General features: G+C 40.7%; 1 protein-coding gene across 1 annotated transcript; it reads left to right on the plus strand.

Moving 5' to 3' along the window:
* Positions 1 to 669: 669 nt before the first annotated feature.
* Positions 670 to 22,436, plus strand: LOC113467031 (the record flags this gene model as incomplete). The annotated part of the gene is made up of 15 exons (XM_026822925.1): positions 670 to 765; positions 5,370 to 5,465; positions 5,760 to 5,972; positions 6,448 to 6,621; positions 7,523 to 7,582; positions 8,640 to 8,723; positions 15,382 to 16,481; positions 16,673 to 16,737; positions 17,256 to 18,489; positions 18,843 to 19,098; positions 19,355 to 19,563; positions 20,009 to 20,350; positions 20,508 to 20,686; positions 20,983 to 21,248; positions 21,792 to 22,436. Coding segments are annotated over exons 3-15 (4,669 nt in total), but the record flags the coding sequence as incomplete, so codon positions are not given.
* Between the last annotated feature and the right edge of the window lie 312 nt (positions 22,437 to 22,748).

Genomic DNA, 22,748 nt, shown 5'->3' on the forward strand with positions numbered 1-22,748 from the left:
ATCCTGCACATTCTAATCCCTTCCATATATCCATTATAATCAAAATAGATTAAAGGCCGGATCTTACCACTGAGAATCAATACAGTCAGTGAATTACAGTGTCAAGGGGTTTCTTTGACGTCACCCATTTGATTAACACAGGCTAGTATTTGTTAAACTCTGGATTAACTGAAAACTCTCTGTGTTAAGATCGGGCATAAAAGGGATAACTCTAGGCTTGAACGAAAAAGAGTGGAAAGTCTCTTTGCTCTACCAGCCTATTGGGCGATCATTAGGACATGAGACTAGGATGGTGGCTAATCAAATCTCGAGTGAGGTGATTGAAAAATCCTGATGGCAGTTAAAGAATGCAAATTCTTAGAAAGGAATTCGAGTAGAGAACGCTGATTTTCTATTGGTCAATGGGTTAACAAGGCTAGGTTTGATAGAGGGACTGCTCAGGTTTTATCGTCCCGAAATCGAAGCCAATGATCCAAGTCAAGCTTTTGTTACTAATTAAATTAAATCAGCAATAAACCAACCACAATGGTGTAGTGATTAGCGCGATGAACTTTGAATCTGGAGGTTGTTGGTTCGAGTCCAAGTCAGGTCATGAAATTTAGCGTAGTATATTAAGCGGGGAACGAGACTTGTGACCAAGCATTTATGCTTGACACAATTAAAATTCTCTTCATCAGCAATAAAATTTGTAACCTCTTTCAGTACAATCTGCTCCCAAGACTACAGTCATTTCCACACCAACTGTACTTCGAAGTGGAGGCATAGGTAAGTACACTAATAGAGGAAATAACCTTTGAGGAGTTGGAATATTTTAGAGTAAGAAAAATCGGAACATTTCGGACGTATGTACTATTTTAGAGCGAACAAAATTACGAAGTGGAGGCATAGGTAAGTACACTAATAGAAGAAATAACCTTTGAGGAGTTGGAATATTTTAGAGTAAGAAAAATCGGAACATTTCGGACGTATGTACTATTTTAGAGCGAACAAAATTAAAGATGCCCGTTAACTCTACATCTATTCTTAAGGTTAAGGAGGGTTTTGCTCAGGAAGACTGGTAAAGATTATCAGCCAAGAAAAATCATTGATTCGACTCTCGTCAGTATGTAGCTTCGGACATTGCTAAGGTATGTGCGTTTAATCGATATGTGTGTCCACACATAGTCGACCGCGTCGATCGATGGTGATTGACCATCTCTATTGTCGAGGTTGTGTATGGTTTCAGTCGACGTCAATCGATGGTCGATCGACTATTTGTGGACACAGCTCAAGAAGTAGAGCAACATTTGAGGGATTCGGTTCACGGACACGAAAGTCCATATATTGTGGATGACAGATCTTTCAGAGATGAATTTCCAGTTTTCAAAAATTATCGATCTGTTTTCAGGTGAGATCTTGAGTCCGACTATCCAAGGCGTAAAGGAATCAGCAAGTAGAGCAAGTACACTTATTGCAAGCGGCGCAGGTACTGCTGCTTCTAGTGCATCAGCAGCGGCAACTTCCGTTGTGGGCGGCGCAAAACCTGTCGCAGCCTCATCTTCTGCAGCTGCGGCATCTAGTGGTAAGACATTTCCTGATTAGCTATAGCATAAGTTTAGGGTCGAGTGGTTTGGAACACATCACATGCCTTCAGGCACACTCCATTTGATATATACCACCACAAAATTACTTGGACACTTCGAAAAATGTCCATAACTTTCCAGGATAGCAGAATTCTTACAGAAAGATCTTGAACGAAGAAAGGCCATAAAAATAAACCTTGATGAACTTTTTGGCCAACGATTTGTTGCTCATATGATTGAAAACCATATTTGGGATGTCCCCTAGTAATACCATCCTCATTGAAAAGGTAGAAGCGAAGTTATGGACATCGAAGTGTCCAAGTAATTTTGTGGGCGAGTGTAGATGAATATTGGAAGACGCGACCATGTAATTAGGAGATGATCCAGGAGATTATGCCGATGTGTGTCCACTGGTTCATTGACTGCTAGAACTAGTGGTATTAGAATGAATGACTAAAACCTGATTGTACTGCGAAGGATGGTTAAGATTTCATACATAGAATTCAATTTCAATAATATCGAAAGACCCATCGCTTTCTACATTCAAAGAGATTAGACTCGTATAAGATTAACCCATCTTTTGGGGCTTTTAGCCCTACACCTAAGCCTCAGAGTGGGCATTTGTGTACACTGTACAAATTTTGTAGCTTTCAAAAAGATAATTGAACTGAAATATACCTTGTTAATTTGCATAAATTAATAAGACTGAAAGTTCGACCGAAATATTGATCGAAGCTACCGAGAATCGACTCAGACGATAATTCCATTCATTTCAGAGTTAAGCCTACGGGGACTTTGATGGCGTCCGCTGGGGAAGTAACAGAAGCTGTTGGGGTGACCACAACTGAAGTTGCAACAAATGGAGCTCAAATGGTGACATCCGGTGTAACAGGATCAGGTAGTCCGATTCCGACCGAGGTGGACTTGTTGTTGTAGCGACTTCAGCTGTAGCCGAATGGTGATGGCCGAATAAAGAAAGGATATCTTTTGTCACCTGTCATATACCGGGGTAATTTGGAGCTTCCTACTGTTATTTTACAGGGAGCGTGGCCAAAGCAGTTGGAACCGGAGTCATCAATACGGTGGGGGAAGTCGCGACCGGTATCGTCGAAACTGGAAGCAGCTTGGGTGAGTGTTGCCTCGAGATTTTTGTCTAGTCGATTGAACTAGATATATACTGAAAGACTGAAACCCATAGAGCAGATAGGTATACTAGAACCCACTGAGCAGATACTGGAACATGTTTGTCCAGTCTATGATTATGTACTAGTTAGACCAGGCTACTGGCTCTTTCAAGCCGATGGTACACGACTCGAAGATTACCACAAATTCCATTCATTTCAGAGTTAAGCCTACGGGGACTTTGATGGCGTCCGCTGGGGAAGTAACAGAAGCTGTTGGGGTGACCACAACTGAAGTTGCAACAAATGGAGCTCAAATGGTGACATCCGGTGTAACAGGATCAGGTAGGTTTTACTTAGATGAAGACCTAATAGTCAATCTCAAACATTAGATGACAACTTAGATGAAGATATAAACACCACATACATATTAACTGAGGTAAACTTTAGTCGGGTCCGATTCCGACCGAGGTGGACTTGTTGTTGTAGCGACTTAAGCTGTAGCCGAATGGTGATGGCCGAATAAAGAAAGGATATCTTTTGTCACCTGCCATATACCGGGGTAGTTTGGAGCTTCCTACTGTTATTTTACAGGGAGCGTGGCCAAAGCAGTTGGAACAGGAGTCATCAATACGGTGGGGGAAGTCGCGACCGGTATCGTCGAAACTGGAAGCAGCTTGGGTGAGTATTGCCTCGAGATGTTTGTCTAGTCGATTGAACCAGATATACTGAAACCCATAGAGCAGATAGGTATACTAGAACCCACTGAGCAGATACTGGAACATGTTTGTCCAGTCTATGATTATGTACTAGTTAGGGTTAAGGCAGACACTGGAAAGTCAAGGACCTTTGACATATTTTTCATGTTCAGGATGCGACTTATTTTCTCTACCTATTGATGCTTAGAAGTAGGTTCAGTCCATTAGTTAGTATATTTGTCTTCAGCAGAGGCAGTATAGCAACAGGTATAGCACTTATATTAGCAGTTATATTGTCAAAGTATGATTTCCTAGATTCCTAGGCATTCCTCTAAGTGCATTACGTTCTCATTTCCTACGAAATTCCAATTTTCTTTTCATCATTTTTACTGTCATATCATTATGTTATTTTCTTCCAGAATATTGTTGATGCATTTTTCAACACTTCTGCAATCATGTGGACTTGTGGAGGGTCGGTATGTGTGTAATACTTGAGGCTTGTGAAGACACATAGGAGTATGTGCATAGGATAATCCACAATATTATTCCTGACAGACCTTGTTGATGCTTAGAAGTATAAGGTTCAGTCCATTAGTTAGTATATTTGTCTTCAGCAGAGGCAGTATAGCAACAAGTATAGCACTTATGTGAGCAGTTATATTGTCAAAGTATGATTTCTTAGATTCCTAGGCATTCCTCTAAGTGCATTACGTTCTCATTTCCTACGAAATTCCAATTTTCTTTTCATCATTTTTACTGTCATATCATTATGATATTTTCTTACAGAATATTGTTGATGCATTTTTCAACGCTTCTGCAATCATGTGGATTTGTGGAGTGTCGGTATATGTGTAATACTTGAGGCTTGTGAAGACACATAGGAGTATGTGCATAGGATAATCCACAATATTATTCCTGACAGACCTTTTCAGCCGAACCTGTCAGGTTTATCTGATAGTGTATGTGTTCATCAGGTGGCAGGCATACCTGATCGGGTGTACTTGTCAGGTCTACCTGATAGTGATTGGCAGGCCTAAGAAGGAAAAAAGTTCTGTGATCCTCCAAAATTTGATAGTACACCATATCATATTCACAGGCTTTGGAGGACTGTTTTCCGGCCTTGCATCCTTCGGGGGCGCCATCAAGGAGGGATTGAACAATGTCGTGTAAGAGTGAATTTTGTTTTTCGACATTTATTTTCTATTCCGTTTGTGTGTATAACAAGTTTGAGAATCTAGAGTTCTCCGTTCATATTAGTGCACAGCTGTTGAGCAGGACAATACCGGAATTTTGTTTTTCGACATTTGTTTTTCTATTCCGTTTGTGTGTATAACAAGTTTGAGAATCTAGAGTTCTCCGTTCATATTAGTGCACAGCTGTTGAGCAGGACAATACCTACCTTATAGCATGTACATAGGAAGAAGAAATGAGTACCTACTTAATAGTAATTATTATCGTATAGGTAACGAAGAATTGCCTTCTTTCTGGCAAGAATAAAATCTGTGAAAATTTTCACCTTTCTTTTATAATGAGCTTTTACACCAAAGGGGAAAAGAGTAAAAGCTTCATCGAACAACAATGGCCATAGTCGATAGTTCTACTGTGGTGCTACTAGTCTGGGAGCTAGTGATATGAATTTCACCTCATAAGGTACAAAATTTTCGACCAGTAGGTTTGACGCGGAAAGGTGAGCAAACACAGAGACTGGAAGTCTTAGTGGCCGAATCGGGGGCTTTATCCCTCTAGAGCCGTTCGAAAATTATGACGTATCCGAGACGATAATAATTGTCTAATGACTGCAACTTGTCTCAAAGAGGAGACCTGGTGTAGGACAAAAGAGGTATGCACAGTAAAAATATGATTGTTTGTTTTTCATTTAATTACTCTGAAACTCTGAATGAAGTGTGAGATATGTTTGTTTATATGCTCTGATCGTAGTGCTAATTATCCACTTGGTTGACATGACCTTCCAACCTTGTCTTTTACAGGTGCAGTTGTGTCTGACACAGTTCAAATCAAAGAAAAGCAGAAAATCGAGAAAGATGTCTATGTCAAGCAGTCCAGTTCTAACACTGGAGGACGAAGTATGCTCTTTCGTAATCATATGGTCAGAAAAATCAAACCAGTAAAAGTAGAAAGACACTACTATCACATCACGTCACATGAGCTCATGGGGAGTCAGAAAGATGTAGTTTAAATGTTTAAAGTTTTTCCGAGGTAATTTCGTTCATGATAGCCACACTGCTCTCGCGTTACGTGAGTTCAAGTGACGTGATACAGAATAACCTGTTATAATTAAATCTACTGAACTACAATCAATGGTGGATCATCAACGGCCAGAACATCAACGCCAAGTAAAAAATTTCCTTCAATTTCAGCCGTGGTGACAGGGGCCTCGGCAGGTGCTGTTGTGCCTACGTCAGGCTCTCAATCCGTGACAGTTGATCAGAAAACAATCGTGGAAGGGTCATCCAAAATTGTGGGCAGTGTGGGCGCCGTGGCCGCTCCAGCCGTTGGTACAGTTGTCCAGACGGGCATGCAAGGGGCGGAGTACGCCAAGAGTGCGTTCGCCAAAGGCAAACAAATTGCAGGTCAGTTTGAAGAGATAGGGTTTGCTCAAATGAATCAAATGTACTCAGAGATAGCTAGTTAATTATTTTGACAAACGCTTGTGTCTAAAACTGGAGCCCAGACCAAAGTAAAGTGTTGTTTAAGACGACAAGTGATTTCGGACATTGCTAAGGTATGTGCGTTTAATGGATATGTCGACCACACAGGATAGTCGACCGCGTCGATCGATGGTGATTGACCATCTATGTTGTCGAGGTTGTGTATGGTTTCAGTCGACGTCAATCGATGGTCGATCGACTATTTGTGGACACAGCTCAAGAAGTAGAGCAACATTTGAGGGATTCGGTTCACTGACAAGAAAGTCCATATATTGCGGATGACAGATCTTTCAGAGATGAATTTCCAGAATTCAAAAATAGAAAGTCCATATATTGCGGATGACAGATCTTTCAGAGATGAATTTCCAGAATTCAAAAATTATCGATCTGTTTTCAGGTGAGATCTTGAGTCCGACTATCCAAGGCGTAAAGGAATCAGCAAGTAGAGCAAGTACAGTTATTGCAAACGGCGCAGGTACTGCTGCTTCTAGTGCATCAGCAGCGGCAACTTCCGTTGTGGGCGGCGCAAAAGCTGTCGCAGCCTCATCTTCTGCAGCTGCGGCATCTAGTGGTAAGACATTTCCGGATTAGCTATAGCATAAGTTTAGGGTCGAGTGGATTGGACCACAACACATCATGCCTTCAGGCACACTCCATTTGTCAAGGGTCTAGGTTTACCTTGCCCTCGGGGCTTGGAATCAATTAATTTGAAGGATAGGTCATTCAGCGCGTGATTCGAAACTTCTTCAAAACCTAATCGCGACTTTGCGAGCTGATCATTAAACGTTAGACTCCGTTGCAGCGTGTTTGCATGAGCCATTGAGGACATTGCTGGAAGAATATACCCCATGGTGGGCCGCGCCATTCGGAGATATTTGACAAATGTTGAGTCGCGTTTAGATTAGGGAGAAAAGTTGAGTTGAAAATGTCCAAAAACCTTGAAACCCATTTGTCAAGGGTCTAGGTTTACCTTGCCCTTGGGGCTTGGAATCAATTTAATTTGAAGGATAGGTCATTTAGCGCGTTTGGTGGGTCAAGGGTCTAGGTTTACCTTGCCCTTGGGGCTTGGAATCAATTTAATTTGAAGGATAGGTCATTTAGCGCGTTTGGTGGGATTTGAAACTTCTTCAAAACCTAATTACGACTTTGCGAGCTGATCATTAAACGTTATACTCCGTTAGAGCGTTTTTGCGTGAGCTATTGAGGACATTGCTGGAAGAAATTAACCCGATGTTGGGTCGCGCCATTCGGAGATATTTGACAAATGTTGAGTCGCGTTTAGATTAGGGAGAAAAGTTGAGTTGAAAATGTCCAAAAACCTTGAAACTCTATTTCGCATTAATATAGGCCGGGTGGCGCTTTGAACTCTTGACGTTCGCACGCCTCAGGGCACGCCTACTTGCGTTTACGGAGATAAGCCACAAAAGTTCTTCGTTTTCACTTACGAAACTTAACCCTCTATCTTCTGTTAGGGTCAGCGTCTTCTTCCGCAGCTTCAAGTGCTGCTGTGTCCGTTTCAGCGTCCAAGTCAGGTAACTTCTGAGCCCCCCCATATGAAAAACAGACACTGGAAAGTCAAGGACCTTTGACATATTTTTCATGTTCAGGATGCGACTTATTTTCTCTACCTGGAACCACCATCGTTGTTGAAAGTCAAGGACCTTTGACATACATATTCCATATTCAACTATTAATCTCTTAATCCTGGAACCATCGTTCTCTATCTGGAACCACCATCGTTGTTGAAAGTCAAGGACCTTTGACATACATATTCCATATTCAACTATTAATCTCTTAATCCTGGAACCATCGCATATGAAAATTCCCCTTAAAATGTAACCACCTGCTTATCCAAAGATTGTACCACCCCTTGCCCAAATTTGCCCTCAGATATTCCCCTAACTCAAACAAACCCCCCCAAAGTTGTTTAGACTGAGGGAGTAAAGGGACTTTTCAGTCTTATTCTGGCAGTATAAGCAGGGTATACGTATACGTATACGAGTATTCTATTCTAATAGAAAAGTTAAGTGGAGGGGATAGTTGGTGGGCCGAGGCCCACCCCGGGGTGTAGTACCATTTGGTGAGGTAAAGAAGGGTAAGAAATGGTAGAGGAAGGTTATCAGTGCTTCTCTAAAAGATAAAAACACACTACTATCACGTCACGTGAGCTCATGGGGGTTCAAAAAGATGTAGTTCGAAGTTTTCCCATAACATTGTACAACCGAACCTACTGATAACTGATAGGATTGACCGATCGAACTGAAACCAAGTTTTGCATTTAGTTCGTCTGTTTGTGTGTTCCGCTATAACTCTCAAACGTTCTAGGATGGAACTGTGCTGATTAGATTTTGGGTTCCACTGGACCTTCGGAGGCTCTGCCGTCTTCTTCTGTTCTTACTTTCAGAAAGTGAAAGTATGATTGATTAAGTAATTTGAATAGAACAGCTTTCCTCACTTTATTCATAGCATTGGGAGTAAATTATGTAGACAGACAAGTTCTATCTTCCATAGGACTCTAGAGAGTTTTATTTCTAATACACTTAAAATAAACTAACTTTAAAACGCGCCTTTTTTTTTCAATTTCCTTAGGTGGGAAAGTAGCTTCTGCTTCAGCAGCGGCTGCAGCATCCGCTAGCTCTACAGCGTCAGCAAGTGCTGCTGCTTCGTCACAAGGTAAGATTCAGAGATCTTCCACATGATGCTGACTTATAAGAGCTAAGCAACCTCCATGGGCGAGTGGTTATCACACTAGGCTTGCATGCAGGAGGCCCGGGTTCGATTCCCCGCGGGGCCGAGGTTTTTTCGGCTCTGTGTTTGGATTTCAGGGTGCACTCAGCCTCGTGAGGACAATTGAGCAGCTAATTTAATCGAGTAGTGACCAGTGGCGACATTACCAGTGTAAAAAGATGATTGAAATATGGAAATTGATTGCAAAGGAGGCACTTAGTAATGTTATGATATCCACAAAAGTTGTGAAAAACTCTGCTTTACCACAAAGAATTTGAGATTTGATTTGACTCATAAGAGCTTATGCACAATTACACATTTTTGGATGGCATCTCTTCTCTCTTCTTTCATCCTATTTGAGCACATGGCAGTGCGCCAGGCCAAGTTCCATAGATTATACGATTTTCTTGATTGTATTGTCACATTTCCTCTTTCATCCATAAAAATCAAGTTCCTCTTGATTTGGGATCCATGTCACGAATTTGCCAAATATTATATCATCGCCAAATATTCCATTAAATACCAGATGGTAATTTGACAATGCCGTGAGATTTTCCAAAGGGGAAGCTATAAACTCATATACAGTATGCAGATCTTCTCGTGGTCTTGAGATTCAGGTTGAATAATCACAATTTGACAATGACAGGTAGAAGAAAATGACACATTCTGTTACTCAGTGGCGTGCCGTGAGATTTTCCAAAGGGGAAGCTATAAACTCATATACAGTATGCAGATCTTCTCGTGGTCTTGAGATTCAGGTTGAATAATCACTTGATATTGTTACTAAGTTGGTACGTATGTAGTAGGAAAGGAAGACCATGATTGGATGGTGTTCCGAAAGTCCTGCAAAAGAATGGGTGTGAAAGGATGGAGGATTGCGGTTAAAGTTGTTTAATATTTTCACTAAGTTGGTACCTATGTAGTGGGAAAGGAAGACCATGATTGGATGGTGTTCCGAAAGTCCTGCAAAAGAATGGGTGTGAAAGGATGGAGGATTGCGGTTAAAGTTGTTTAGTGTAGTAAGTTGGTGACATAAGCTAAACCGCACTGGGTGTCACCTGGGGTATCAGAGCCGTATGGTATCTTCGGGTCCAGGGTAGTGCTTATTTATACTGCTCGAATAGAACCAAAGAGTCTCTTTACCCCAGAAGTAGGCTACTAATATTATCGTAGTCAAATTCTCAAACAATGTTGAGGATAAAATTCCATACCTCGGCTGGGATTGAACTCACATCCTCCTGATTACCAGGAGACCTCAGATGATAATCTTAGAAAGATGTCTGAAGTTCGAGGCATCATCATTCTTGGGGCTTGGACAGAACTGTCCAAAGTTGAAAAGGATGGTGGATGATTCAAAGGACCATGATTCTAGACTTTACTGAAAATCCTTCGTTTTTCTTTACACCACACTGTCTGGGTCCCCTTGGGCCAGACTAGTTAGCTTGATTGGTAGCGCTTCTGCCTTGTAAGCTCTAGGTCGCCTGTTTGATTCCCGCCCGGGGCAGATTTCATCCTGGAGAGATAAGAGGTTTGTTCTCGAAAAGGCTGGCTTTCTCCTATCCTGTCTTTCTTCTCTTCCATTTCGGGACGATAAGACCTTAGCAGTTCCCTCTATCAAACACTCTGTCTTCTGCTCTCCTGACATCGATACTGAGCTACGCCACTGGTGTACATGAGAGGAGGAGGCTTCCCAGGACCGAACAATATATCCCCATATTTCAGTCCGGTGTCGATCACACAACCCAACAGCACAGATTTAACTATTGATTTTTCCAATCCATTGCCTTCCTTAACAAAACAATACGCTCGTAATAATAATTCGTATCGTAGCAAAATAGGCGAGTTTCGTGAGAAAGTCGTTATTTTTCAAATTTCATCTTTGAAAAAAAAAAAATTGATTTATTTTTCAACCGCAAAAAGTGGAATTTTAAATTTTGTGTGGTTCAATTATTTTTTCTTCTTTTTTTTTGAGATTTTCCTGAAAAACTTTTTTGTTGGAATCAAATCAGCAAAAGCTTTCAATTTAATTCTTCATTCGATACAAATTTTCTCATGGTATCTAGTGTGTCTGTGTCCCTAAATTAAAGTGATGTTTTTATTTATTTTATAAGGGTGATTAAACGAGAGTGTATTGTACCTTATATGAAGAACTCTGGAGGATTTCTTGCTTAAAATGTAAGTCAATAACTTGTAAAATGTAGTACCTAACTATTTAGATTTTCAAAACAGAGGATTGCTAGAGTTTTTTCTTCACAAATGACCTTTTCTTCACAATGAAAAAAATTAATGTCGCTGCTGGGAACCGAACCGCAGTGCATATTCCCCCGGTTATACAATACCATAAATCCCAAGTTTTTAACGGTCTTAACGAAACAAAAATACGTCATCGTCAGGGAAAATCAACATTAGGTAGAGTTGGAGACTGCTAAGCACATTGCATAATTAAATTAATTACCAGGCTTTCATTTTCTTCTTTGCTCTACATTCTTGTACTGAAGTTTTTCATGGCATTTTTCTCACTAGTGAACACGACTATTTTGTCAGTTTTAATTTCTTTGGTATAGTTTTGCCTGAGTTTTTGTTCCAAGCATTCCAAATTCTAATTCCAAGCTGGAATCACAAAGAAATGGAGCTCTTCTCTGCTCTACATTCTTGTACTGAAGTTTTTCATGGCATTTTTTTCACTAGTGAGCACGACTATTTTGTCAATTTTAATTTCTTTGGTATAGTTTTGCCTGAGTTTTTGTTCCAAGCATTCCAAATTCTAATTCCAAGCTGGAATCACAAAGAAATGGAGAGCTTATAAATATAAATAGGTAAGTATTTTTAAGTGGGATTTTTTTTAAGAATATAGTTAATTTCAGATCTTTTTTGAAGTGCAAAAAAGAAAATCACATTCCCTTACCTGATTATTTCATTGCAAAAAGTGTGTTAAACTGTAATTTTAATTAATGTTCCCTTCTTTATTCATTCTTAAACCTATTGCAATGCTAACGCTCTTGAGTACCTATGTTCATAATTATTATATTGGTAGCGTAACATCATTATTTCCTAAAAATGTGTGGTGATTGTTGTAATGAGTTAAAATAATGATAAAGTAAGAAAAAAACTTAGGTGCTGAAATCTTAATGTCTGTTAGAATTGTTAGACATTACGTATGAAATCGTAAGGTCCACTGGTCATGAAATTAATTTGCGGTTTTTATGTTGACTTTAAACTTTTTTTAAATTATTTGATATAATGGGGTAAGTAACCTTAAGTACCTTCCTATGTGCACATTGTGCACAGATGGGTGACTGCTGACTGTTAGCTGATAGCAGTCACCCATCCGCCACCCATTTTTCGAGGAAGAAATAATGAAATGTTCAACACCAAAGGAAATTTACTTGTCAGATTTCGGGCACCACAGGTCTTTTGGGGACCCTTCTTGCCGAGCAAGTTTTACAGTAAATTATTTGATATAATGGGGTAAGTAACCTTAAGTACCTTCCTATGTGCACATTGTGCACAGATGGGTGACTGCTGACTGTTAGATGATAGCAGTCACCCATCCGCCACCCATTTTTCGAGGAAGAAATAATAAAATGTTCAACACCAAAGGAAATTTACTTGTCAGATTTCGGGCACCACAGGTCTTTTGGGGACCCTTCTTGCCGAGCAAGTTTTACAGTTCACTGAACGCTAGCACCTAAATTAATTTGAATGAAAGCCTGGTAATTAATTTAATTATGCAATGTGCTTAGCAGTCTCCAACTCTACCTAATGTTGATTTTCCCTGACGATGACGTAGGTATTTTCGTTTCGTTAAGACCGTTGAAAACTTGAGATTTATGGTATAGTATAGTATAACCGGGGGAATATGCACTGCGGTTCGGTTCCCAGCAGCGGCATTAAGTTTTTTTGAGAACCGCCAAAAAAAGATGAGGTCATTTCTGAAGAAAAAAAACTCTAGCAATCCTCTATTTTGAAAATCTAAATAGTTAGGTAGGTACTACATTTTATAAGTTATTGACTTACATTTTAAGCAAGAAATCCTCCAGAGTTCTTCATATAAGGTACAATACACTCTCGTTCAATCACCCTAATAAAATAAATAAAAACATCACTTTAATTTAGGGACACAGACAGACTGGATACCATCAGAAAATTTGTATTGAATGAAGAATTAAATTGAAAGCTTTTGCTGATTTGATTCCAACGAAAAAAGTTTTTCAGGAAAATCTCAAAAAAAGAAGAAAAAAAATTGAACCACACAAAATTTAAAATTTCACTTTTTTGCGGTTGAAAAATAAATCAATTTTTTTTTTTTTTTCAAAGATGAAATTTGAAAAATAACGACTTTCTCACGAAACTCGCCTATTTTGCTACGATACGAACTATTATTACGAGCGTATTGTTTTGTTAAGGAAGGCAATGGATTGGAAAAATCAATAGGTAAATACCTATGTGGTGTTACTGGTGCTGGGTTGTATGATCGACACCGGACTGAAATATGGGGATATATTGTTGGGTCCTGGGAAGCCTCCTCCTCTCGTGTAAACCAGTGGCGTAGCTCAGCATCGATGTCAGGAGAGCAGGAGACAGAGTGTTTGAAAGAGGGAACTGCCAAGGTCTTATCGTTCCGAAATGGAAGAGAAGAAAGACAGGATAGGAGAAAGCCAGCCTTTTCGAGAACAAACCTCTTATCTCTCCAGGATGAAATCTGCCCCGGGCGGGAATCAAACAGGCGACCTAGAGATTACAAGGCAGAAGCGCTACCAATCAAGTTAACTAGTCTGGCCCAAGGGGACCCAGACAGTGTGGTGTAAAGAAAAACGAAGGATTTTTAGTAAAGTCTAGAATCATGGTCCTTTGAATCATCCACCATCCTTTTCAATTTTGGACAGTTCTGTCCAAGCCCCAAGAATGATGTTGCCTCGAACTTCAGACATCTTTTTAAGATTATCATCTGAGGTCTCCTGGTAATCAGGAGGATGTGAGTTCAATCCCAGCCGAGGTATGGAATTTTATCGTCAACATTGTTTGAGAATTTGACCACGATAATATTACTAGCCTACTTCTGGGGTAAAGAGACTCTTTGGTTCTATTCGAGCAGTATAAATAAGCACTACCCTGGACCCGAAGATACCATACGGCTCTGATATCCCAGGTGACACCCAGTGCGGTTTAGCTTATGTCACCAACTTACTACACTAAGTCAGGTGTAACTTACTACACGAACTTACTACACAAGTCAGGTGTAACTTACTACACCAACTTACTACTTAATTTGTACCTTACTACAGCAACTTGCTACACTATGCCAGGTGTACCACTACCTAGGTACCTTACTCCATAGGTTAGAAAAATTATTCTTACCTTTATTAGCATAATATTACTTATATCTATTACTGCCATTAAGGTGGGAGATATTTGCCAATAATTAATGACTTTTCTCTGTGAATGGGTTTTTGCCATCAAGTCGAACAACGAACTTAAACTTGCACAGAAGCCAGCCTAGTTAGCTTAGTTGGTAGTGCGTCTGCCTTGTAAGTGCTAGGCCGCGGGTTCGATTCCCGCCCGGGGCGGATTTTATCCTGATGGGACAATGTTCGTTCTCGGAACAGCTGGCTTTCTCCTATCCTGTCTTCCTTCTCTCTTCGATTTCGGGACGATAAGACCATAACCATAGCAGTTACAGTTCCCTCTGTCAAACCTCTTACTTTTTCGAGGACACCGGCAAGATTTCGCCTAGGAGGACGTTCCTTTGGACTCCAAGGACAGTATCAGCCTAGTATAATTTGTGAGCGCTAGGTCGCGGGTTCATTCCCGCCCGGAGCGAACTTTATCCTAAACAGATAAGGTTCCTTCTCGGAAACGGCTGGATTTCTCCTATCCTGTCTTCCTTCTGTCTTCGCTTTCAGGACGATAAGACCTTAGCAGTTTTATAGTTCCTTCTATCAAACCTCTAACCTCTTCAAACAAAAAAGTTGTAGAGTTGCTTTCGGGTACGCAGCCTTGAGCACCCCATCAGGATATTCTATGTATTTATTCAGCCATGCTGTTGGAATATTATAAAGGTGGGGGCCGGTAGGTCTGTGGTCTTATATCTGGGTTTCTAGGTCAATGGTTCGGAGTTCGAGGTCAGGAGAGGGTGACGGAATTTTTTGCTATATTTTAATTTTGAGAATGAAAAACCTCGAGGAAGGTCATTTACAACATTTTGCTACCGTCAAGTGAATGAATCATGTGCCATTGTGTTAATAAGTCAGATATTCGGGCGGTGAGAAATAGTCTGTAATAAAGAAGAGGTGAAATAGAAGCAAAAAGAGAGATTGAAAATATCGCTAAAATTGTAACTGAATAGATCTATATTGGTAAAGAAAGACAAATAAAACAAGCATCGGGAAGATCTCTAAAATACTAACTGAAGAAAAATTGGTAAAGAAAGACAAATTGGCAAAGAAAGAGATATTGAGAAGACAAGCATCGGGAAGATCTCTAAAATACTAACTGAAGAAAAATTGGTAAAGAAAGACAAATTGGCAAAGAAAGAGATATTGAGAAGATCTCTGAAAATTGTAACTGAGAAAGACAAACAAACAACCTGTCAAAATGATTCAAGGAACACAATTTATGCCTCGGAACATGGTGGAGATGTGTGCCCCATATCATAACAGAAACCTGAGCAGTTGCTCCGTGGAAAGTTTCATGCTAGTCCAATTCCTAGTGCGACTCTTCAGTCAAGAGAAAAATCGACACCCCAAATTCACACCTAAGGGTAAAAAGCACAAACATGTCACTCTTTCTGATGAGAGTCTTGAACAAGCGGAGTATTTGAAACCGGACAAATTCTCCGGTGAAAAGTATAAACTGATTCCTGTGTACAAAAACGATGTCACCTACTATCCAACATCTATAAATACTGACAATAGTGATCAAATCAGTACAGTAGATGTAAAGGATAGACTGCGACATGCCCAAGAAGGTAGTTTTGGAATTCACCAAGTGCCAAGTTTGTATTCAAATCTGACCCAAAGCGAGCCCATTTGGGAATCTCTAACAGGTCTATTATCAACAAAGTCGACCTTGCAAGGGCCTTTCCAATATGGCGAGAACCTTGTGGACTTGGCACATGTGAAGCCAACCTTCAGCACTTATATCACTTATGTAAATGAAACGCCATCAGATTTCCTCAACCAAATGCTGATGGGGAAAGGATTTCCTAATTTTAATAATAGTCAGTTAGCTGTCAGTCCTACCATAATACAGAATGGACCAGTTGGAAATCTTGGACCTACAGTTGTGTCAAGTACTCGGACTCCTGAAGTTCACTTTCAAAGACAGCAGTACCAAATACAAAATATTCCTCAAAGACAACATTCGCAGAACCATCTTCAGACCCAAAATGGACCTCAAAGTCATGTATTTTTCAAAGAGTTTGACAGGTTACCAACTAATGCGTTCCAAGGTAGTAGAGCTACAGTGGATATTATCAAATCTATTTCACCAGATTTGTCATTTCAACAGAATGTTCACGATGTGCCATTTGTATCAGGTGATAACAAATATCAAGGTGCGGGGGACAAGTTTCAGAACCAATTTGTGAACGGCTCATTCTACAACAGCAGACAACCTCAAGATGGTCCATTCAAGATGTCAAGCTATCAAACAGCACCATTCAACCCACAAAAGAGCGTACACTCTGCACAAAGTTTTCAAGAAGTAAAATGGGAGCCACAAAATTTCCGTACAAACTGGCAGGTTGGAAATATAAAACAAGCCGTTACCGTGCCAGTACCACAATTTGCTAAAGTTAGGCATTCCTCTAACTGCATTACGTTCTCATTTCCTACGAAATTCCAATTTTCTTTTCATCATTTTTACTGTCATATCATTATGTTATTTTCTTCCAGAATATTGTTGATGCATTTTTCAACGCTTCTGCAATCATGTGGACTTGTGGAGTGTCGGTATGTGTGTAATACTTGAGGCTTGTGAAGACACATAGGAGTATGTGCATAGGATAATCCACAATATTATTCCTGACAGACCTTCAAATGGGAGCCACAAAATTTCCGTACAAACTGGCAGGTTGGAAATATAAAACAAGCCGTTACCGTGCCAGTACCACAATTTGCTAAAGAAATCAATAATTTACCACAGATGTCGGAAAATTTCATGGTATTGGTCCCACCCAGAACTAACACTACTAGAAATATCCTCCTACAGAATAGAACTCAATTTGGGGACACAAGAATAGCATTTCAAGATAGAGAGATAAAAACGAACAGAAGAAAAAGAGCCCTGAGAAGAATTTTAATAATTAAAGAGGGAAATAAAAATCATGCCATTTTGTACCCGATGGAAAAAATCAAGAAAATTAAAATTCCCTACCACTTGAAATTGAAGAAAGTCAAACCATCAAAGGGACGAAAATTTTTTCCATACTCCTATGAAAAACTTGCAACTGACAAACCGGAGCCATATACTTACAAGATCAAACCAAAACCTTACGAAACTGTTGATCCCCTACCACTTGAAATTGAAGAAAGTCAAACCATCAAAGGGACGAAAAAATTTTCCATACTCCTATGAAAAACTTGCAACTGACAAACCGGAGCCATATACTTACAAGATCAAACCAAAACCTTATGAAACTGTTGATCCTGAGGCTGACGATAACCCTGGCAATAATTACTCTGATGAAGATGATAATGGAAGTGGTCAAGACGAGAAAGAAGAAAACAACTCAAAGGGAGAAGAAAATACCAAACATGAACACAGTAGAGAAGATGAAGAGACAAGTAGTAAGCCGGAACAAAATGAAGAGAACGTAAAAGATGAAACGCAAGAAGTTCCGAGTCAAACAAGAGATAAAAACGAAAATATAGACACAGAAGATGATGAAGAAGATACTGAAAATGAAGAGAAGGATGACAATACTGACAACGAAGATGAAAATGATTCCGAGGATCACGAAAAGGACGAGATAGAAAACACACCAGAACATGTAGACTCATCTGATGAGGAAAATGATGACGAAGGAAAAGATGAAGAAGTTCGACAAAAGAAGAAGCCAAAGAAAAGGCCATTGAAGAAAGCTAATTTCAAGCACAAGTATAAGAAACCAAAATATGTTAAAAGTAACTACAAAGCCCCTCAATCCTGGAATATGCGAACTCCTTTCATTCACTATCAGCCTGAGCCGACAAAAAAGGAGAAACATTCAAACACCAAACCATTTGAGCCTTCCTATGACGAAACTCCAAAACATTCTCCATATAAAACGACCTACGAACCAATGCAGTACGAACAAGAAGAGTTCAAACCGTTCCAGAAAGATCATAAAAACTTTCTCGAAGGGTTCGAAAACATATTCGACAGCAACTTTGTGAGTCTATTCAACAAAGACAGCGATGAAAGCAAACAAGGGCAACAAGGCAAATCCGTCGATTCTTCTGACAGTCATCCAGCTGGTAGTTTAGAGGTGAACTCGTACAGAAGCGCAGAAGACGTCAGTCACATTTTGGGTGATACTTTCCTCAAAGCGTATGACAACACTGGGCATAAGAAAAGACCTGAACAATCTAATGAAGGCTATGACAAGGATCACAAGAATAATAATCGGGAGGAGCAAGATGATGATATGACGTTTGACTTTATCATCATTGGTGCTGGTTCTGCAGGATGTGTTCTCGCCAATAGATTATCTGAGATCAAGAAGTGGAAGGTAAATATTTAATTTATATTTTTATTTAAATTTTGTTCTAGACAGATAACTAACTACCTTAGAATAATATGCATGAGAAGGTATTAGATGATTTGATACTTTTTTCTAAAAGTTAATCAGTGTCATTACTCGCCAAGTCACTAACTGACAGTTAAGTTTCAAGTAAGTTCTTCTGGTCCTATATGCCACTTTCAGCTCTTTGGTCAGCCACTTACTATCAGGTACACCTGATCAGGTCCGCCTGTCATACCAGTGAGTGGCTGGTCTTTCTCGATTAGTATTCCTATGTATGCTCGCAACTAAACTACCAAAAGACGTCCTTAATCTAAGTACACTGTCGATATTTTCCTTAGGTCCTTCTCCTAGAGGCTGGTATAGAAGAACCATTCTTTGCTGACGTTCCCGGGTTGGCACCCTTAATATCCCGCTCCAACATTGACTGGAACTACATGACCATGCCTGAGCCGCATGCTTGCAAAGCGCGCCCTAATGGTCGGTGTTACTGGGCGAGGGGCAAAGTGATGGGCGGCTCAAGTACCATCAACTACATGATCTATGCGAGGGGCAATGCTGAGGATTATGATGAGTGGGAGGCCATGGGAAATGAAGGTAAGTGGATTGATAGATAACAAGTTGGCGAAACCGGAATTTTGCCATTAAAGTTGGGTGGAATTTTGTCATTATAGCCTTTAAAAAATCCAAATTGCAAGGAATATTGTAGCGTTCGGGGCACTATCAAACCTCTTGAAAAAAAAAGGAAATATGGACTTTTAAGGCATTGCATTGATCTTATTGGGGGAAATATCCTAGAATTGATCAGTTAAAAATCACAAACAAGTAGAATTCCCAAATTCGCCCCTTTCAGGTTGGGGTTATGACGAAGTGTTGGAATACTTCAAGAAGTCTGAGGACAACGAGGACAAAGAGATCTACCACAAGAATCCCGAGTACCACGGCAAGGGAGGATACCAGACGGTGGAATGGCTGCCGTACGCTGACAAGAATCTGCCAGTCCTCATCAAGGCTTGGAAAGAGAAAGGATATCCGGAAAGAGATCTGAACGCTGAAAACCAGGTTGGTGGATTTATGTACTTTTCTCCAAAATGGTGACGGAATCCAGTTGTTGTTGTTGTTGTTATTTCAGCTGTAGCCGAATGGTGATGGAAGAATAAAGAATACAGTTGTAAAAGTAAATGACTTGACCTTTGTTCAATTAAAATCACTTTCTTTGGACCATTCTTATGCTCAGATAGAGGAAACAAGACTCTTGTAGCGGGGCGAACTTTTTCTTAACTATATTCGTCCCGAAAGAGGAAAAGACAGGACTTTGTGTGTCTACACAACTACACGTAGTGGACCGGCCGTCGATCGATGTCAAATGAACCGTTTACAATATATTATGTAGATTCACCTCGTCAATCGACTATGTTTGGACACACCTTAAAACCTCAGCAGTTACAGTTCCTTCCATCAAACCTCCAGGAAAAACCTCTCACCATCAAAAATTCTTCATTTCCAGATCGGAGTCATGCATCTGCAGACGACCACTCGTCACGGGGAGCGACTCAGCACTAACGGCGCCTTCATTCGGCCCATCCGGAAAAAGCGAAAGAACCTCACCATCCTTACCGAAGCTCACGTGACTCGGATCATCTGCGACAAAACGCCGAACAAACACAAGAAACTGGTCGCCAAGAGTGTCGAGTTTTTCTACAAGAAGAAGTTGCGTCGTGCGAGAGCCAAGAAGGAGGTGATATCGAGTGCCGGAGCCATCAATTCGCCAAAGATTCTGATGTTGAGTGGGATCGGACCTAAGGATCACCTGACGAGTTTGAATATTAAAACTCTTGTGGATTTGAAAGTAAGTTTCTGCGGGATCTTTTGCAACTCAAGATTTTGCCAACTTCTGTCCATAAGCCGCAAGGCATTCGTTCGAGATCGTTCACTCTTGCCGGACCTTTTACAATTCGTCGGTATCACAATTATGAGTAAGAGAACTGGTTTCTTTTCATTCCCAGGTGGGTCACAACTTGCAAGACCATCTCACTTCGGACGGCATAGTCATCGCTTTCCCCAAGACGGCCACGGACAGGATGTACAAGAAAAAGGTTTCGGACGCTTTCGAGTACAAGGAGAGCCGATGTGGCCCTCTGGCTTCTACGGGGCCTTTGCAGTGTGGGGTGTTTGCCAAAACCAAGTGAGTAGGCTGATTAAGGTGTGTCCAAACATGGTCCACCGACCGGTCGACTATGTATGAACACACCTTTACATTTATAAACAGAATATTATGATCAACAAAATTGTGGAATTTTATTCCAATAATGTAGCTGTTATGGGGGAGTTCATTTTGAAGAGGTTTGACAGAGGGAACTGTAACTGCTAAGGTCTTATCGTCCCGAAAGCGAAGAGAGAAGGAAGATCGAAAAGGAGAAAGCCCAGCCGTTCCTTAAATATCTCGTCAGCCCTTTTACTAATCCCAGAGTGATCTTCCAGATTAGCCGACTCTCTGGACGTCCCGGACATTCAGTTCCATCACGATCCGATGTCGGTGAGAGACTGGATCACCAATCCGGTCAACGCAAGCTCCACCAACATGTCCCCCTTCGCCTACTACGATGGCATAACGGTGCGGCCCATTCTGCTCAAGCCCAAGAGTCGCGGCTATATACAACTGAACGCGACAGACCCCTTGTGGGGGCCGCCACTGATCTTTCCGAAGTTCTTCACGAAGAAACCCGATCTCGACGTGTTTGTAGCAGGTGAGTTCGCCACTGATGTTTAGAAAGCTGAGGGTGGATTTCACCAATATTTATTCAGTCCCTAGAAGGCCTGTTAAGCTAACAGCCTGTTAAGTTCCATATGATTTGTATATACGTATAGACTTAACAGGGCTGTTAAATAACGATTGGCGGGGAAAAGAAGGTTGCTGAAACCCACAGTGAGGCTATTTGGTAGGACTTCTATAAGAAAATATTTAGTACTTCCAAGGGACGACGCTATTTAGAAAGACTTCCATTTGGTGGCAATCCCAAGGAACTGAAGGCTATTTAGCAGGAATTCGAAGGGCCGAAGTTAAAAGTTATAAGTAATACCTGAAGTAACAAGTTAACACTCTTGCCATTTTCAAAGAATTTATAAGTACTCGTATGTCGTATCCCGGCCACTCATACTCAGATCGTCTGAGCGTGTATAACAGATATTACATATGTAACTTACGTGCGTACTGGTTTCGTCTCAAGATTAAGATGCCTTTTTAAAATGGAACTTCCATATTGAATACGTGAAAAAACGCGCCCTATCAGCCCTCAATATGTTGAAAATGGTGTGTAATAAAAAGTGGGGCCTTGGGCGTGCAACGCTCATGAGGTTCTACTGTGCATATATAATACCTATCTTTGATTACGGGTGCATGGTATACGGTAGTGCGAGGAAAAGTTTGTTAGACAAACTAAACCCAGCCCATCACGCGGGCATTCGCATTGTTACCGGTGCACTTCGCACTAGTCCGATACCTAGCCTGTATGTCGAATCCTGTATTCCGCCACTGTCCATTAGACGTAAGAAACTCATGATGAATTATGTTGCCAAAATTGCAGCCTCCCCCCTTAATCCTGTATTCAAATTGATGTTCGATAACAACCTGCTTCCCGACAACTTTGGTTCTAAACCTATTCCCCTCACTGTCCGGTACAAATCTGTTAATGAATTCCATACTGCCCTTGATCAGCACATTATCGCACCTTTCTCTCCTTGTATCCCACCCTGGTCTTCCGAAACTCCCAAAATTGACATCCATCTATCTAAATACAAGAAAAGTGATACTCCCCCTAGCATATACCGTTCCCATTATAGTGATCTTATTCATTCCAAGTACCTTAATTACACCCTCTGCTTCACCGATGGCTCGAAAACACCATCCGCCACTAGTTGTGCGTTCAGTATCGACGGTACCGTCTCCTCCGTCTCTTTGAGCAAAATAAATTCTATCTTTTCAGCAGAACTCCTCGCGCTCTATCTATGTTTAAAAGAGATATCCGAATTCCATTCTTTCTCTCGTATCGCAATCATAAGTGACTCCCAACTGTAAAGTTAGGAATGCATTAGCAGTGCAGTGTTTACATTTCTCACAGGTGAAATTACAATGCTGTGATAACTTTTTCAGTTCTGTCGCATACTCAACAATAGATTCGTTAGGTTCCTGTGTGCGACATATGAATCTGTTCTGTAGGGACCAAACACTTGGCCTAGGCTCAAAATAA

Source organism: Diaphorina citri, unplaced genomic scaffold (assembly GCF_000475195.1).
Source record: "Diaphorina citri unplaced genomic scaffold, Diaci psyllid genome assembly version 1.1 scaffold384, whole genome shotgun sequence".
Classification (NCBI taxonomy): Eukaryota; Metazoa; Arthropoda; class Insecta; order Hemiptera; family Psyllidae; genus Diaphorina; species Diaphorina citri.